Source organism: Ochotona princeps, chromosome 20 (genome assembly GCF_030435755.1).
Source record: "Ochotona princeps isolate mOchPri1 chromosome 20, mOchPri1.hap1, whole genome shotgun sequence".
NCBI classification, from domain to species: domain Eukaryota; kingdom Metazoa; phylum Chordata; class Mammalia; order Lagomorpha; family Ochotonidae; genus Ochotona; species Ochotona princeps.
This window is the reverse complement of record NC_080851.1, coordinates 11,307,257-11,327,522: the sequence shown is the minus strand read 5'-3', so window position 1 is coordinate 11,327,522 and position 20,266 is coordinate 11,307,257. Positions and strand designations below refer to the sequence as shown.

At 41.0% G+C, this 20,266-nt stretch overlaps 1 protein-coding gene across 14 annotated transcripts in view; it reads right to left on the bottom strand.

Moving 5' to 3' along the window:
• The window catches only part of PPP1R9A (protein phosphatase 1 regulatory subunit 9A), a 249,209-nt gene that overhangs the window by 19,676 nt on the left and 209,267 nt on the right, over positions 1-20,266 (bottom strand). For all 14 annotated transcript variants that reach the window (XM_058678331.1, XM_058678330.1, XM_058678338.1 and 11 more), the window contains 2 exons: positions 5,379-5,536; positions 4,570-4,867 (listed from right to left, as the gene is read on the bottom strand). In XM_058678331.1, the coding sequence (XP_058534314.1) occupies positions 4,570-4,867; positions 5,379-5,536 (456 nt within the window). The remainder of the gene's footprint in view (positions 1-4,569; positions 4,868-5,378; positions 5,537-20,266) is intronic.

Sequence of the window (20,266 nt, the reverse complement as noted above, 5' to 3'; positions counted from 1 at the left end):
CAAGTTCAAACCTCTCTGGCAGCTCAGGACACTGACAAACACTCCAGGGACGTTTAGCAATGAGCTTTTCATATTTTCAGCTAATGATACCCATGCTACAATAATCAGTTTCTTGAAATACATCTAATGAAGTATAAGAGTCAGAAATATATCTGTATTTAAAATCCACTTCTACACTCAAATACCTATTATGTACATTTGCATCATTATTCTTTGGGTACCAGAATTAAATAGCCACAGATGTGACATATACTCATTTTAAAAATCCATAGACAAACCAGACACCTTCCAAGGTGATTTTGCTAATGGATATTTTTAGAAAATTTCAAAAGGCAGCATTTTAATTTTCTCAACAGAAGCTGTGAAAAAACAACAACATACTAAATTCTTCCAAATCAATCCTAAAGCAACTCTTAATGGCTAGGATTGTGCAAAGTTAAAAGGAGACTGCCCAATTATGTTCTGAATTAGAGGTAGCTGCGAGATGCTTTAATGAGTGGTGGGAAGAGCAGCTGAGACAATGTTCAGGGAAATACTCTGCAATCTATTAGTGTTGCACTTATTTGGACATTTCAGGACTAAAAGCCTGGTTCTGCCCATCACAGAGCCCGCTGCTAGGCAACCTTCCATCATTATCTCACACATTTGCCGAAGTGTATTCCAAGGAACACTGAAATGAATGCTTGTGCAAGGCTGAAGGGGCAAGATTAGGGAAAAATGCAGTTTCCCACTTTAACTCTATCAAGTCCATCTTTAGTGTAGTCCAGAATTTCTAGCCCGCACAAAAGCCAACACCCCATTTGGATGAGCTCAGGAACAAGGGAACAAACAGGACATATTTTGTTTGTTTAATCAGTTAGTTAGCCTTATATAAGACTTCTTCAAACAGGCTTTTTGGTATCTTCCCAGAAATACCTTCATGACAATTTGAAGTCTTAAGACTGTGAATTTGAGGGCTTCTACTTTAAGCTTTGGCAACCTGGTTTCCACTTTGAAAGGTAGTAAGTGATCTCCTGACTGCTAAAGCCGAAGGCCTCTTAACTGCGTTCTCCTTCAGTTCCCTGCCATGAAGCACCCAACCTTTTACTGCTCCGTGGTGGAGACTCCCCAGTCTACTGCTTGATGTTAGGTGCTCCCCTGAGCTCACCTCCTCTGTTTAAGAAACAAAGAACAGGTTCATCTTGCTTCCTTCCTAATGTTTGGGACTGCCCATTTCCTGTTCCTCTGATCAGCTCTGCCTCACTTTCTTCCCTTCAAGAGTACCTGTGGGAACCTAAGATATTTAAGTTTTGCAGCTTTGGGTTGAATCTGCCTGCATGACCTCTCGGTCTTGCACAAACGGGTTCTGCAGGTTAGGACAGCCCCATGCCTCCAAGTTGTTAGTAGGTGTACCTGTCTCTGTGGATGTTACTGCTCTACCCACTAGGTCTTCCAGAATGACTTTTGCATTTTTAAGTTCCTCCATGGCTGGTTTTCTTGAATCACAGACTGAGGATAGGGTCCATAAGGCACTAGTAGGTAACAGGCGCTGTCAGGAAGTGAGTGGGCTCATAGGGCTCCCCTGGTGACATCTTTCAAAAAGCAACAGAACCCAAGAGAAGGCAAGCAGATAGAGTCTTGTAAGTTGTTGCTGATGGTGGTGACAAGGTTTGTCACCAAATATGTGGAGGGCAGGGAAGAAGGGAGAGAAGGGCAAGGGAGGGGAGGAGAAGGTGGCAGACAGATTCCAGTGAGCTGGTGCCCTGATGGGAAGGAAGGCTTCTTACCGCACAGTCAGCCTTTGGAACACAGCCTGGCATGGGGCGAGTATTCCATAACCATTTGTTGAATGAACACATGAAGGAATAAGGAGTGGATGAATGTTCAACAACAATGGAAGGCCTGAGATGTTTTCTCAAGGGTACTAAAGGGAAGTGAAGCTTTGGCCCCTTTTCACCTGGGCCATAGCTGTTACCTGTGACCAGTACAGTCAGTACTGTACAGTTGGTCACTGCAAATAATCAGCATGGTCAGTCTTGTATAGTTAGTCACTGACCACTCACTACCTTAACAGAGCTCAGTGACTGCCCCGCTGTTACCCAGAAGCACAGTCAAACAAGGCAAACTGGAACTGAGGAGGCTGGGGGAGGGACTTCTCAGGGAAGCAACGAACCAGCCTTTATCACTGTGCACCACCTGCTACACTGGGGTGTCATGCTGAACAAAACAAAGTCCAGGAGCTCATGGGGCAGCATGACATGGCATGGAAGGTGGGCGGTGGGGGGCGGGGGCGTGGAGGGAGCAGGATGGAATTCTCACAATTTTTCTGGCATGTGACTGCTAGTGGCATGCAAAGCCCCATTCACACCCATGTGCCACCTCTACAACTGGAGAGAAAACATCTGCCAACTTCCATGCATTATCACTACATGGGAAAAGGCAAAGAATAATCCAGACAAGATTTAGCTACTTTCAAAAGCTTTCGGGTGAGATTTCCCCGGGTGAGTGACCCACTCACTCCCTGAGGATAATAGAATTTCTTTACCATAGCTACCGAGGTCTTACAAGCTCAAACTTTTTCAAAGTATATCTGGCTGCTACTTTCGCCTTCTCAGAGACAAATGGCTATGCATGTCTTAAAGCAGGAGAGCACAGAGGGCATGGCACAAGTATATTTCTGTGAAAATGCTACTTTGAGGGTGAGTATTATGGCACAGTGAGTGGGGCTGTGGCTTGTGCACCTGTAACCCCTATGCCAGTGTAGGGGATCAAATCCTAACTCTCCGTTCCAATCCAGCTTCCTACTAAAGAGGAACCTGAAGAGACAGAATATGATGGCCCAAGTACCTGGGTTATGTTCTTTTTTGAAGATTTATTTACTTTGATTTGAAAGACAGATTTTACAGAGAGAAAGGACTATACAGAGAGAGGTCTTCCATCTGCTGATTCATTCCTCAAATCGCTCAACAGCCAGAGCTGAGCTGATCTGAAGCTGGGAACCAGGAGCTCCTTCTGGGTCTCCCAAATAGGTGTAGGATCCAAGGATTTGGGCCATCCTCCACTGCTTTCCCAGGTCATAAACAGGGAGCTGGATGGGAAGTGGAGTAACTGGGACATGAATTGGTGCCCATATGGGATGCTGGCACTAGCATGTGGAAGATTAGCATGCATACCACCACACCAGCCCTAAAATATTTGGGTTCTTGCTGCCCATGCTGGAGGTCCTGATACGGTTCTAGGTTTTGGGCTTCAGCCTGGGCCAACTCTGCTGTAATGAGAATCTGTGGGGAGACAATCAGTCAACAGAAAAGTCAGCCTCTCTCTCTCTCTCCTTTCTCTGTCATTTTTGCTTCAAATGAGTAAAATAAATAATTGAGACATTTAAAAGCTCAAAGGAAGAAAACAAACAATTCAGTATAAAAAACAAAAATGCTATCTTAACTCATAATTAAGTCACTGAATTTAATTTCATTAAATTAGTATAAGTTCTGGAGGCCTTTAGTTCTTTGGAAAGTAGACCCAAATCACAGGCCAGCTGTTCATCAACCCAGTCACTAATTTTGATGAATTCATGTTGAGAACATAGATTCTCTTGCATCCACTGGTATTGCATCTTCTCCAGGTATTCTATGTCTTGCTTCAAAACTGCTTCTAAAAGAGCTGTGCTTACGGTTAACCTTTGGAAGATGATTCCACCAGCCGACAGGCTCAGGAGAGGAGATGTCAGGAAGGAAGCTGGGGTGCTTAACAACAGCACAGGTCCCCAAAGCCAACTGTGCCTCCATGTCCTCACAGTATGAGTACAAGGAGCACACCCGCCATCTGGCAGAGACGTGTGACACCGAGCTTTCCGACTGGAGCACCACAGCACCACATTGCCTGTGGTGCTGACCGAGTCCTGCCCCGTTGCCAACACTGCTCGCCAGGATTCCTCCAATCCCAAGCTGATGTTGCTGCCAACCTGCCAGATTGCGCAGTGTGGCATCTCATTTAAATGATCATTCCCCTGATCACAACAAAGGTTGATCCTCTTTTCAGATAAATTTAGAAAGTTCGTATAAGAAAATAACAAAATATAGACACATATGAAATTCTGGTGTAATTCAAGGAGCTTATTTTAAACCTTGACTGATTAAATCTTCCTGTACTACCTTTATTGTTGCTTTCTATCACATTCTTGGCAATATAAATCATAATCAAAGATGTTATCTAAACAAAAATAAGTAAAATTATTTTTTGAATCGATTAATGTTTAGACCACCACCGCTTTTATCTTCATATGCTTTTCTAAAACGACTGTTAGATGTTTATTGAAACATTGAGATGCTATCCTACAAAATCCTTCCCCAAATTCCCTTTGACAGTAACTTGCAGAGAGCTGAAGGGATACAAAATATGGAGCCAGGGGGAGCTGGAGAGGGATGGACATGTTCCTCTTGCTCTGTAATATAAAGGAACATAGCACCGCCAACTGTGGGAAGACAAATAACTTAAATAACTTAGGATTGTCAGAGAAAAGGCTATTTTATATTGCCCAAATCAGGGTCAGTGAAATCTGATAAAATGTAAGCAAGAAAAAAATTCAAATACCTTTTTCTTGTGTTACTTTCTTAGAGGTGGCTTGATGGTGGCAAGGAGAGTCTTCCATGTCCTGGTCTGATTTTGAAGGAGAGGAGGGGGTTGTGTCTCCCCAGACAGAGGAGCAGGGCTCCCTCTCAGGGTCCTGGGATTCTTCTTGAAATTCAGCTACGTGGTCAGGCGAGAAGGACACATCGCTGGCCACCAGGCTGAGGGGTGGGGCACCAGAATCTGATTCTGGAGAAGTTCTCAAACCCTCAGCTAGAAGTGGTTTGGTAATATGCATGTGGTTATAGAAACTGTTGGAAGGCTGTTGGTATAAGAGATTATAAAGGTTATGACACTGAGTATTGGGCTGATACAATACTTACTTTGAAATAAGACCCATCCTTTTGTGGTTGCAATGAATTCTCATGAAAACCATGTTTGCTTGTTAGTTTATAGACGAAAACGCATAGTTCTTAACAACTCACCATGTGACCAGTGTTCCCAGCACAGAGAGCTAAGATATACAGAAATAATTACTTGTTACAGTTAGTATTTCCCAACTGATGAGACCAACAAGTGAGTAGAAAAGCACCCTCAGGAAATTCGACAATAGGGATGATGATCTTGGTTAGTTCGCTGGACAACTAGAGAGAAGAACTTGAATTAGTACAAAAGGCTGAGGAAGAAATCAGCAAAGAGGTGAACAAGTCCAGCTATCTCCAACTAAGACACAGATTTTGGTTAAAACAGAAAAAAAAAAAAAGAGATTGTCTTCTATTCCATAAGCTGTAGAAAAAAATGGCAGAGGCCAACGCTGCAGTCCGAGGGCTCACCTTGCGCTCCAGACTGTCCTCGCCGTCCGTTGAGCTCACGCTGTCATAGAGTCTTGTCCTGGAGGGTCGCTGGCGTCTGCTCTTCACCGAGAGCTGGGCACGGGTTTTCACAGCTTTTGAATCTAGGCGCTCTGTCTCTGGGACTGCTTCGTTCAGGTCTAAGAATAAAACGTTGCAAAAGGACAACTGAGCACAAGCTTTGGGGGCCATGGAGACTGACAGGAAACCAATTAACACTGGGCAAGAAATAGACAGCAACAATGACATCCTGTCTGGTAGTCTACAAGTAATAGGGCCTCTTAAATCAGTGGGATTCAGAACGCAGGTCCAAACCCAAAGGACAAAAGCAATGTTAAAAATAATCAAGACAACAGCAAAAACCAAACATTCAAAGAACATAGAACCTACCTGCAAGATAATTATAAAAACAACAACAATATTGATTTATATTTATTTGTTTATGTGTATGCCTGCTGGGATAACTGATTGCCAAATATGCAAGTACCAGGAATAAATAGGATTGGGAGATAGATCTACTAAAACACAAAAACTTAAGAAAGTCAGATCTCCAGCTCAAGTGTAGTCTACAAAGGATGGCCACCAGCATTAATTTTCTTTTCCCTTTTTCATTGTATTTATTTGAAAGGCAGAGAGATTAACACAGTGAGAGCTTCATTCCCCTCAGGCGCTCCGCAGCCAGAGTTGGTCCACATGAAAGCCAGGAGCCTATTGCTCAAGCGAGGTCTCTCAGGGTGTGCTTTAGCAGGAATCTGGACTTGGAAGTGGAGCTGGGACATGAACTCAGGTGCTCTGATGCGGGATGCAGGTGTCCCAGGCAGTTAGTGTCTTAGCTACTGTTTTAAATGCTTGACAAGCGTACAGTTTCATGGCAAAATGTACTAATAAAGCATGAATGCTGCACCATTTTGGTGTTAATATATGTTTTTTTCCCACTCCAAATACAAGTTGAAAATCTAGCTTAGTCCTCTTTGAATCATATAGAAAGACCAAAGAGCAGTTTGCTTCATCAGCCAATTAAAGAAAGCCAAGGATATGGCATAAAACCAAGCGCCGGTGACAAGTACTCAATTTAGTACTACGATGGGTGGAACAGGACAAACATGTCATTTTTTCCCTCATTAACATCTAAGACTGCCAGTGTACTCTGGGTGACTCGTATATGCCTCCTCCTTATTTCTTTTTCTGAATACCTTTCTCTCTACCTGAACTGATTTTTCCAAAGGAAGATTTCTGTCTCTAGGTAAAAAGATTCCAAAAGAGAAAGAGAAGGAAAAAAGGTAAGTAGAATACAAAGAAAACCTATAAATAAAAGCTACACAGGAAGCTCCATGTGGCCCTCCTTCATCTGGCTCTTAACAACTTTAATTTTGCTACTAATGTTTTAAGTCAGAACTTTAAAAGTTACTACTTCAGGCAGGAAAAAGAAAAGAAACACATAAACACATCTGGATATTGGGGGGAGGGATTCCTGGCCTGGATCCCTTTTCGAAATCTCTAAGTCTTTACATTTGCATGGATAATCACTCCTCAGAAATAGTAAAATAGCATGATTATTAAACCTACTTTATCTCCTCAGGATGGTAGTCACAGTAGGAAGTTATGTTAGAAGAATTACTAATTAGGTGCTTCTGGACTTGAACTACTAAAAACAAACCAGGTATGCGGTGCTGTGGCTAAGTTACCACTTGGGATGTCCAGATACCACGATTCGAGTCCTGACTGCTCCACTTCCGATCCATCTTCCTGCCAGTGTGCAGCACTTGGGTCCCAGTCACTCACATAGGAAGCCCAGGCTGAGTCCTGCACTCAAGGCTTCAGCCTGATACAGGCCTGGGTATTGCACACATCTATGAACCAGCAGACCACAGATCTCTCTGTCTGTCCCTGCCTTTCAGTTCTGCCTTTCAAACACAATGGAAATAAATGCAAATTTCTAAAAATGAAAGTGAAGAAAACATCTGTGTGGTTCTCACAAAGACAAAATTGAGCATATTTTTACCCATGAGACTCATTCAATGTATGGAGATATTTACAGTAGTTTTAAACCGTGCATCTCCTACACTTAAATAGAATATTTTTAAGTCAGACAGTTTGGATTTGCATAAAAAACAATTGAATATTTTCTAATTAGGAGGTTTTTTTTTTAACATGTCAATGCAGAAGAAAAATGATCTCCTTGATTGCTTTAATTTTCTCCTTCCAATAAGGTCTGTATTTGCAGCTGCCCATTAAGAATTCATTAGTTATACTCACTGGGGGAAAATGTTCTGAAAAGTTCCATTTCTGTTTAAAATGTAATGCCATGGTACAAGCACATTTTACACCTTTTGCTTCCTATCTGGAATGCATGCTCTGTAACAGAAAGCACTCTCACATTCTTGGCCTCAGTTGTCCCACACAACAACCTCCTGAGATACCACAGCAGGATATCTGCTCCTCTCTGGGAGCTCAGCTTCCTAGAAGGTGAGCTGCTAGGTTTCTGCTAGTGTTTGGATGTCTGGAAGACTAAGTTAATCACTCTGATTCTGGTAATGCTAGTAAAGCTACTATTGTAAGAGCTGGGGGAAAAAATCTCACTTATTAATGTTTATCTGAGAGACAGAGAGACAGAAAGCACCCATCTATTGGCTGACTGTCCAAATGCCCACAACAGCATGGCTAAATGCACTCCAATACTGTGAGAGCTCAGTGTTTAAGGTTATAAAATCATATGTGACATGACTAGTGTATGAAATCTACTTCTACAACAGAATACACTGAGTCATGTTATCATTAATCTCCTACATATATGGTAGTGAACATGAAAAAAAAAAGGGATGACAACCTATGCTATAGCAAAAGTCCTGGGCCTAGAAGACCTAGCATGCCATCCTGTACCTAGGGCTAAAGTAGCTACTCCAACAACGGGTATTCAACAGACAGAGTGAAGAGCTATTATAGCAACTTGTTGGCCAAACCTAAGAGCGCAGACAATCTATTCTGAGGTTTCTGGCACCACGACTGCTCAACAATTTACCAGGTTTGCATATCAAACAAAATGCCCCAAAACAGCAACCTGGTATATCCGCTTTAACATCAGCTGGCTTGGTGTATATTACTGAATGCACATATGAAATCTTATCTATTAAAAGACGCAGACAGCTGCAGACAAAAGAGCAGTGCCTGAAAGTAGATCCATTGCCCAAGTGGCCAACAACACATCACGTGCAATTCATTTTTGCAAGTTTAAAAGCAAAACATTTCAGAGCTTTGATAGAACAGTGATTCATGGATTCCATGCTAGTAATTTGTAGTTAATTCTGGAAGAAAAACAAACACAACTTTTAAACAACTCAAGATGATCTCAGGATTCTGGCCCAATCTTATTTTCATATAAGAAAACTCAGAGAAAGTTGGTAAACTGTATATGAGGGCAATTTTCATTAAAAATAGAATTAAAAAATGTTTATTTTGTTGCAAAAACAATTTTGAAATGCATGCAAAGTTTTCTCATAATATGCATTCTTATAATATAAGCTTTTTTGAAGATCCTCTCATATATATGAGCTTCCAATATATTTTGTACCAGGGGATGGCATTACAGTCTGTGGATTAAGCCATTGCCTTTGACAAAATGGTATCACATACACACCAGTCCAAGCTGCAGCTGTTCTGCTTCCAATTCAGCTTCCTGCTAAGGCACCTGGGAAAGCACTGAAGGTGGCCAAGTGCTGAGAGGCATTTGGGCTCCTGGCTTTGGCCTGGAACAAGCCTTACCTTTGTGACTATAGGGGAAGTGAACCAGCAGAAGAAAGAGCACAATTTCTCTTTCATTCTGCCTTTCAAATAAATAAATCTGAAAACACAAGTTTTTCTGCACCAAAATAAACTTGTCTTTGTTTCCACTTTCCCACAAACCCTTCGATGTTTCCTGGCACTAATTCACAGCACACAATTGGTGGAAAGGACTGGCCAGGGCTCAGACATCGGAAGTCACTGCTGCTTATAGAATGTCATTCTCAGGTCAGCAAGTAAACTTCACGAGTAATCTTCTGCACATGCCTAGGTCTTACATTTGCAAATTTATGGAACTTAGGATGGGGCAGGGGCAGGGGCGGGAGGATGTGAGCAACATGGAAGGATCTTATTTGGATTTATGGATGTATTTCCAAGGAATGGACTTCACACAACCATCACCACCATCATCACCATCAACAACAATAACAACTAGCTAACAGTGTGGTGGACAGCAGTATGACAGGAAACATTCAGTTGGCCCAGTGTTTTCAGAACACAATGCAAAGATATGGCTGGTTGTGACCCTACACCATCATTCTTCCCCTTCAAAGATCCAAGTCACTAATACAACACTGTTTTCTTAAACCCCATACCTTGGCTCTTCCTCTTCTTTCCAGTGTGCTTCCTCATTGGTCCATGAGGATCAAATGACAACATCCTCTCCCTCCTCTGATTGTGCATATATTTGCTTCAAGACTCTCCAGTCTCCAAAACAGCCTATCTACCTCTGACTCAAATGGAGCCAAGAAAGACAAAGAGAACAACAGAACCAAGAGGATCAACTCCTCCACCTAAATTCAGAGGTGATGATGTCGTGAATGACAGGGCTGTTTGCAATGGGTGAGGTTCCTCCTCGCTAAGGTCACATTTTAAGACCAGTTCTATTATAGCTTCAAACTGGAGCCTTTCAAAGAATTTGAGGGATTTGATTATGATATTAGCAGCTGTTATGAAAAATGCTCTATGAAATTAGGATGTTCTATATCACATTGCGGAGAGGCCAGTTCTCTACAGAAATGCTGTGACTCACTCCATTTTATTCACCAAATTGATGCTACTTTGACGTCAATGGGATGCAGCCCAAGCATCAGACATGGGTAGCAAGGAAGCTTGGGCCATGGAGCAGCATACCAACAGGGTCCACTGTGCATGCTCTCTGCATTGTTTCCGTCAGTAACAATCACACCTTGTGCCTGGTTAACTGGCTTTTCCTACTAACAACTAAAATGTTAAGTATAATGGGACGCTGGGTGGCATTGTAGGACATGGACAATATCTGTTATCGTTCACAGCCACTTCAAGTCCCTGTGATGTGGGCCCAAAGGGGGTCTGGGTTGATCACGTGGCATTTTGGCAGCTAGGGGATGTGGTTCAGAGGGGACAGTGTCAAATGGCCACCCTGACAGAGCTCAGAAACCAGTCTTTCTTGAACAGAAGCTGGAACAAGCAGCATTGCCACCAAATTGGGTAATTCACCTCACTTTTTTGTCTCTTGGGATCCTTTGCTGTGCAGTGGGCAGGATAATAACATAACAGAATAGCAACAGCATCATTACAAAGACTCACCATGCTGACAGACATAAAATGGATCCGCACAGAATACATAATTCATTTTGACTGACATGGAGAAATCAGCAAGGCATTGAATAAATCAGGTTGCAAAAGACATACATTTGTTTAAACTTCTTACAGAACAGCACCACAAAATATGAGGGCACTTCAAAAAATTTGTGGAAAAACAGAATTCAAAAGTAAGTTTGCTTTGGTTCCAAAAAATTCTGAAATCCCTGCTTTTTCATAATATGTGTTTTCCGTAAATTTTTGAAGCCCTTTGTCCCTCATAAGCACAGGTATCAAAATCTTTTGAACCAACATAAATATATCTTCTAATTCCCTTTTCCTATGGACTTTTAAAAGTACCATCGTATATCTTCTAATGACAAATGCACATAGAATTATAAGAATATGCTGGAAAGATAGACTTTCTGTGAGGGTAACATATTAGGGAATATTAGTAAAAGTTTACTTTAATCTTAGCTATATAATGTGACTCTTGGCATTATTATTCTTTATGTTATGCATTTTTGGCATTTCTGTATTATTTGTACAGTGAAACTAGAAGAGAAAAAAGAGACATACTTGGCATATCTTCTGTTAGAGCTATTGTTGTTCCTTTTCAATTTGATTTAGCTATGCTGTTGTAACACATGCTATTTCCAAATGTGAGGAGTGCAGGTAATTGACAAGCCAGGAGCCTGGCTGGTCTCCCAGAGAAGGCGCTCCTTCACACTCTGGGGAGATACGGGCTTGTGTTTCTGCCTTACTCAAGGCCGGATGACCTGCACCAACTAAGGTCCTAGGGCTTAGCTTCCTTGTTAACACTGAGCATTGCATGGGGCAGGTGTCCTGAGTCAGACATGACCATATGAGACCAAGTTACTTAACTTGGGTGATAACGAAACTTTGGGGAGGATCCTACCCATGGGATGATCAACACCCTGAACTCTTTGTCAATAGTTGGATTCTGCAATTAAAGTCACAAAAATAGCTGGTAACTTCTGTATTCCAAGTAACATTTATGAAATTCTCAAGAAAGCTGATCTTTTCGGGCCCGGCGGCGTGGCCTAGCAGCTAAAGTCCTCGCCTTGAAAGCCCCGGGATCCCATATGGGCGCCGGTTCTAATCCCGGCAGCTCCACTTCCCATTCAGCTCCCTGCTTGTGGCCTGGGAAAGCAGTTGAGGACGGCCCACAGCTTTGGGACCCTGCACCCACGTGGGAGACCCGGAGGAGGTTCCTGGTTCCCAGCATCGGATTGGTGCGTACCGGCCTGTTGCGGCTCACTTGGGGAGTGAAACATCGGATGGAAAATCTTCCTCTCTGTCTCTCCTCCTCTCTGTATATCCGGCCTTCCAATAATAACAATAAAATCTTTAAAAAAAAAAAAAAGAAAGCTGATCTTTTTTCCATTTCAATGTTAAATAGGCTAGTGATATTTTTACTCTTTCCATGTTGTATCAACTATTCATTTCATTTGACAGCCATTGAAAGAATTCCTTTTTACTCCTTTGTCAAGAAATACAACTTCAAACCTATCTGCATGACCTCTGACATAGCTGAATGGTCAGTTATAGTGTGGTACAAAATCAACCTAACATCTGTCAACTTGTAATTGCCCTACACTAATCCTCTCAGGGAGTACAGAGGCCCAACTTTAGCAGTCCACAGCTCAGGAACATCTCTGGTAATGCTCCTTAGGCTGCCCAGAGAGAGAACGGCTGTCAGAAAAAAAAGCTATGGACATTCTAAATTCCATCAAGCACCACCTGAAATTCTAATCTGAGCTACTTGAGCTTGAAAATGAAAAGCTGGGGTCTGATGCAATAACCAGTGGATAAATCTTCGCTTCACATGCATCAGGATCCCATGTGGGTGCCGGTTCATGTCCCAGCTGCTCTACTTCCATCCATCTCCCTGCTGGTGGCCTGGGGAAGCAGTGGACGATAGCCCAAAGGCTTGAGACCTTGCACCTGTGAGGTCTACAATATTTCCAAATACAACATAATAGGTATATCAGAATACCTGAAGTCCTTGGGAGCCCTACCACTTTACCATTGATAGTACTTATGCAGGAAATGGACTACAACAAACTTCCACGTGCAATTTTGTTTGTAGGTATTGTAGCTAAGTTTGGAAATAATAACTAAAATACTGTCTTTAAAATTCCTTAACAGCAATTGGCAAAACAAAATTAAAATATAAATATTTTTGATAATAAATTAAATAAATTAAACATTTGAATAAATTAAACATTAGTTGAAAGCCAAAATAAATGTGTGGGTGAATTTTTTTTGTGTGTGAAAAGTCCCTTAAGGTCATGCAAAAAGTCCAGAGTGACACAGTTTTTAGTTCATCAGTGTCCCAGTGTTTGCTTGTAGGTGGACTTAATTCCTACAGGTTGGACAAAAAGTGTTTAGTTCACTGAAGCTGAACAAATAGTTTTGTCCATCTGAAAAAACTCAACAGTACCTTGATATAACACCTCGAGTTAGCAGAAAACAACTGAAGGATATTGGTTCCATATGCACTGAAACAATACAGATGGCAGTCTTTTGAGAACCATACACACAGGAGAATGTCCAGTCCAAACTCGAAAGACTGCTACCTAGCCATTCTGTTTCAATTTTATGGAAACTTGGTTCCTGCAGCTGACCTTGACTCTAAATGTATTCTATGAAATCTGTGTTCCACCATCAAAAGTCTACAGGAGCCCAGGGCAACACTCCATATACAAACTACATTTGCTGCAGTACCTCCCCTTCCAATTTTCAGCTAATTATTTGAGAGACACAAAATTGGTGGCTGTTTTACCCCTGGGACGCCTATAAGAACTGGCACCAAGAAAGTTAGAGTTGGTAACTCAATCCAGGTCTTCCACCTGGGCACCAAGAGCTCAGCTGCCCAAGTCATCCACACGGGGCCAGAGCCAGCATCCGCAGCAAGCTGGAGGAACGAGCTTGCAACTGGGATTTAACTCCACAAATTTAAATCTGAGGGACACAAATGTTCTGACTGGCCTTTTAACAGGTAGGCCAAATGCCTGCTCTCCCTTCTTATTTTTAGATCTCTCCTTCTTGACTTCCTAGCCCGTTCTTTTACACTTCATTTTACTTGAATGTACCTATACGGCTACCTTCGAATCCAAGGTATTAGAATTACATGATGAATCTGATCACAAACTTAGATACAGGAAATACACTGGAACTTATCTGTCTTGTCTATCTATCTGTCTATCTTTACTTGATGAAAATCATAACATTTTAAAATAAAAACAAACACAACTAAAAAGACCACCATTTTTACATGTGTTTATATTTTTACATATCCTTTATGTTATAAAGGAACGCACTTTTCCTAAAATGAACAGAAAGTTATTAAAAAGTCATTCTGGAAAACAGCTCTGTGTTTCCTTCCAGAAACAACTTCAGTTTTCTTCTATAATGCGGGTATTTCCAAAAATTTGTGGGAAATGGATTAAAAGTTAAGAATATTGTGGTGCAAAGAACTTTTGAGATCCATGCAGTATTTTTACAACAAGAAATATTCTGTAAAGTTTTTGAAGAGTCTTCACATGCACAAATTTCAAAGTTTTTGTGCACCAAAATAAACTTATCTTTTATTTCAACTTTCTATGGAATTTCTGCAGTACTATGTGTATACTTCAATATGACTGCAGGGTCTCATGGCGTCTGTGAGTTTAAGAAGGAATGAAAAATAAGAACCAAGGAGAAATGGAATGTCTCTCTTTGAATGTCTCATTGACTTGCCAACAGTAGTTCTGATGGGTTACATACAGACAGATTTCAAAAGAGAGATTCAAAATTACTTTGCTTGCAAGGGAAGTAATTTAGCTGCTTTGGCTTTTTGAGTAAAAGGACAGATTTTGGCTTTAGTGGTAAGCCAAAAATAATAAATGTTGATTTCTCATTTATTTGGCATGCTCATTAAAATTTTCCATAGTGACTTACCAAGAATGTTTATGCCTTCATGAATGCAATTCAATAATACTTTCTGATCAACATTATTTATTGGGAATGCAAGAGAACTGAAAATCATTTGTTTAGGAAAAATGAATATTGTGGAAGTTTAGCAAGAACTTAAATTTGTATGCATGAAAAAGAGCCCAAATCAATTCCAGAAGTCTCCTTACTATGATTTAGAAGTGAATGAGAGAGCATTTTTAGTTAATAATCGCCTGGTTGCCTTGTATCTAAGGCTCTTTTAGGCAACATTCCTGGTAATGCATTCACTTTCCTTTTAACGACTTTCCATTTAATGAATTCTGGCTGCAATCATGCCTGTAACTTTATTTTGGAATTCTGGATTCTACTGCTAAAAGTGAGTGCGAAGGGCACTTGCAAACTCTCTTGGGAAGTAAATCCGACATGGCGGCAGGGGTCTGGCCTGGCCTCAGATCCACAAGCATTTGAAAAAGAGGCCCTAACATTTAAGTCTCAAAGGAAAGGCAAAAAGGACAAGAAAAACAATTTTCTGAGGTGTGGAATGACCTCGGAAACCCATTATTGATGTAAATGTCTGGCTGTTACTAACCTTTTTTTCTTCCTAAATCTTACAGTAATATTTTAAGCCTCAAAAAAAAAGTATTTTTTTTCTTCCCTTTCAATTATTTTACATAGAACTTTCTACTTTAAAACACTGTATTCATACAAAAAGAATGCCACATTTGTAGGTAAACCACAAGGAAAAGGAAACAGTAGAAACCACTGGTGTGCTTGTAGCCTCAACAGCGACAACGGCTCTGTAGCGGCAGACTGTCGCCATTCCGCACTGGTTAGCTTTGCAAGCCTTTTCACTTTTTATGCTAATAAATTATATGCGATATTTGGCACATTATTTACTATTTGTCCAACCAGACGCTGAGAGGTTTAACTAAGGATCAATACACTTTTTTACTGTCAGTTTTGTGCACAGCCCTGCCAAGAACACAGCTTTCTATTTGCAATGCAAGAATTCACAGAAGGTCTGCTCACAGAAGTGAACTTGCTGGGCCACGGAATTTTCACTCTTTTTTGGATGACACCAAATGGTTCTAACCAAATAACTATGGATTTTCCTTTTGCGCACACCCAGTGGTAACAACACAATACATTATTGTGAAACTCTTTGCCATTTACTTCAATTGTGCTACCGAAGTTGAAAGTTTGTGCTTATTCAGTTGGGGATCTCACTGGGAGCTGCTGGCTCATATATCTTGTCTGCTTTCCTGGTACAGTAATTGTGTTTTCTCATGATTGACATAAGTTCTTTATTATATTCTGGTGAACAACACTTGTTTCTTAGAGTGCTATGAATATCATCTCTTGACTTTTGGCTTCTCTTTCCATGCAGCGTATTGTGCCGCTGGATGATCAAATTTTCCTCATGTGGCTGTGATCCATTTAGCCAACTTTTCCTATGATTTAGAATTTTTGATTCTTATGCAAGGAACCAGATAACGTTTCTTCCAGAAGTTTTAAATTACTGCCTTTCCTATTTGGGAATGCACTCCCTTTGGGACTATTTCACTGTGATGTGAGCTGGGATCCAATTTTGTCCTTTCCTGCGTGAATGGCCCATTGGCTCACACTTGCCCCACCGACCAGCACTGTCAGTTCTATGTCATTGCCACATTCACACGACTGTGGCAGTCAGCTCCTGGACTCCCCATCACCTTGTTCTGCTTCTCTGTCAGCTGCGGAGCCCACACCATACCATCAGAGTCATTTCATTGCACAATGTACTTTTGAGTCTGTAAAAACAAGTTCTTCACAGGAGTATTCTAAACTGTTTGGGCCAAGTTCTGCATCCACAGATATTTTGGAAACAACTCTCCAAGTCCCAACGAAGACAGAACAAATCAAAGTCTATTCCAATTCGGACACACTACAAGGAATATGGATTCATTGTGCATAACAGCATTTCCCCTCCCCCAAGCTTTTAAGGCTTCCTTTCTTTCCTAGTTTATAATCAACTTATTATAAAACCATTACTAATTAATTCATTAGGCAAATAAAGAGAAAGCTATTTTCCATCCATTGCTGAAGTCCACAAGTGCCCACAGCACCCAGGCCTGGGCCAGGCTAAAGCCAAGAACTCTAATTGGTTCCCACACATGGGGGCAAGAGCCCCAAGTACCTGAGTCCCCATTTGCTGCCTCTGAAGGTGAACACTAGCAGTCAAAAGCAGAGGTGGCGTCTGAGTTCCTGGGGAACTCTTGAATGGAATACCAGAGTCCCAAGTGGCAGCCTGACCCTTTACTCCACAGTGGCTTTCCTGTCTTTGCATCCGTGTAGTTCCTTAATGTTTCCCCATGGCCTTCCAATATCTTTTGTGTAATTCACCACTGGCTATAAGTTCTACTGCTAATCTAAATGGTACCTGTTCAGTAAAACGTATGGTATCACTTCTGTTGGACCTGGTGGATGTCTAATAAGAATTCCCATAGCCATTTACCCCACTAAATTTGTATCAATTCTAAAAATTGAGAGACTCTTGAGTTTCTTTCTTTTTAAAATATACTCCATTTCACTGTCGATGAATGAAAATTTTGCTTCTTTCCATTCCTTAAATTCTACAGGGCACCATTTTACAAGATAAACACATGACTTTCAGATAAAACTATAACCACACAAAACAAATAAGAAATCCACATACTGTTAGATGTGGGCTAGAGTGTGTTCCCCTCAGATGCAAATGTTGAAGACCTAACCCCAAGACTCCTGATTGTAACTGGAGACAAGACTTCAAAAAGGGAAGGAAGTTAAAGTGACTGGCAACAGAGTTGGGGAACTAATCCAATGCAACTAGTTTCCTTACAAGAGGAAGACATCTGGGCAGAGATGGCTAGGGAAAGCAGACCATGGGAAGGCACAGCTTCACATAATTATGTCGACATCCCTCTCAGCCGGTACCACAAGAACTGGCTAAGGAACCTGCACCATCATCTTACCTCAAGGACAAAGTCAATGGGAACACTAAATCCGGACAAACAAAATTCAGACAAGTCCCTATTTTCGTGGAAATCTGCTTCCTCTAAAGGCTACTGCTGACTATTTTGATATCACACTTAGTGAGTCAAAGAACACAAAGGCATGTTCTTTTATTAAGGACATGAAGCGACTTCATTTTCTCCATCTAGCAGTGGCTTGTACAGTCAACAGAATCCCCACTGGAAAGTGAGCTATTAACTTTTCAGATCAGCAGTTCTACAATGGGAATGATTCTTTTTGGTTGGAATTATTGAATTCAGATTATTTTTAAATAAATAACAGTTCTTTGCAGCCTATCTCACTTCATTGCAGGACGCACATACATTTTCAAAACACTTTCTTTCTGCAGATACAAGTAATTTTTTAAAAGCAAGTCGCATCCTAGGATGAGAATTTATTTTGGCTGATGTGGATTTAGTCTACATTTACATACTCTTTCAGCCTAAAATTATTTCAATTTTCTTTGGGATTTCATTTTCCCATTCATCTTTGTGAACAAGCTCATTCAATCGTTCACTCGTTCACTAAGTAATTAATTAATTCCAATGAAAAGAATCCTGGCCTGTCAATGAGTCAACACAGAAGCATACCTACTTATTCCAAAACAATTATCAGAGAGCTTATATCTCAGAAAATGTATTAGCTCTCCCTCCAACTTAATTGTGTATTAAGGTATACAGGCAAGTTCTCCATTGATGACACAGAAAATCAAATTCAAGTCATCTGCTAAGGAGTAAGACTTGCAGCTCATTACCATTCAATATTTAGTAAATGTGCATTTAGTCACTATTTCAAATCTGGATCTAATATATATATGTCATATTTAACATACAATAATAATATGAGGAATAACATGTAGGCTTCTATATGAAAAATAATGTGATATCTGCTACTCTGTATCTGGCTTATTTAATTTAATATAATAACATAAAGAACTTAAATATTAAAAGTAACTTGAAGAAGGGAGATGGTGGGCTCCAAACTCAAAGCATCAAAAAATGGAATGGCCTGGGCCCGGCGGCGCGGCCTAGTGGCTAAAGTCCTCGCCTTGAAAGCCCCGGGATCCCATATGGGCGCCGGTTCTAATCCCGGCAGCTCCACTTCCCATCCAGCTCCCTGCCTGTGGCCTGGGAAAGCAGTCGAGGACGGCCCAATGCTTTGGGACACTGCACCCGCGTGGGAGACCCGGAAGAGGTTCCTGGTTCCCAGCTTTGGATCGGCTCGCATCGGCCCGTTGCGGCTCACTTGGGGAGTGAATCATCAGACGGAAGATATTCCTCTCTGTCTCTCCTCCTCTGTGTATATCTGGCTGTAATAAAATGAATAAATCTTTAAAAAAAAATGGAATGGCCTCTGCTTGGTATGGTGGTTCACTTAAGCTATGTACTATGTGTTGGAAAGTTGTATTGCACTCATAAAAATAAGTAATACCACATTAATTTAATAATTAAATTTTGGGGGTCAGTGCGATGGTTCAGTGGCTAATCCTTGCCTTTCATGGCTGGGATCCATATGGGTGTTGATTTTAGTCCCAGCTGTTCCACTTCCTCTCCAGCTGTTTCCTTACAGCCTGGGAAAGCAACAAGAGATGGCCCAAGGCCTTGAGACCCTGCACCTGTGTGGGAGACCCAGAAAAAGACCCAGTATCGGCTTTTGGGGTCACTTGGGGAGTAAACCATTGGACAGAAATCTTTCCTTCTATGTCTGCCTTTCCAATAAAAATAAATAAATCATTAAAATAATTTTAAAGGCTCATTTAAGAACCTTCGCTTGGCTAGAAGACACCTTAGCGAATTTTGGCCCATGTCTCTTACAAATGTTATAAGTTTTATCTGTAGATATCGATTAAAAGAAGAATACATGTTAGTACAGAAAACAAGAAGGTAAAAATAAGTTTAATCCAAAAGAATGCAAGAAAGTAAATTTAAAAACCAAAAAGCTAAAACAAGCAGAACACAAACAGCACGGTGTCTTTTTTAAACTTTACATATTGGTAACTTGACTAAGTAGGAAATTTCTAAATGCAGCCTAAAAATAAAGATCAGTAGCATATAGTTTAAAAAATACTATATGTTGCTTATAAGAGACAAAAAAACAGTATAAGAGGATGAGAAAAAACATACTGTACAAAGGCTAACCCAAAGAAAGGAGATTTAGCTCTTCAAATATCAAAGCAGTTAGTAAAAATGATTAGAAACAAAGAGGTTCCGTCCCTAATGATCAAAGGACAATCCACCAGGAAGAGACACCATTTTAAACTGAATGCACCTGTCAACATACCTCAGCTAGAATGGATCTAGCCAGAAGAACCAAAGTAGGTAAAGCCTCAATCCTAGTGTGAGGATGCATTGTGTCAGTTTCAAGCAACATGGTTATTTAACAACATTTACTTTCACCTGACACACATGAAAAGCTTCTATCTACGCCGAGGCCGGAGGGGCAGGGAGCTCAGCACCGTCATCCAGCTCTATCCCCTCACCAATAGTTGAACTGCTTTTCGTGATTCATATGTTTCTGTAATGTTCACAGCGTCACTGAGTGAA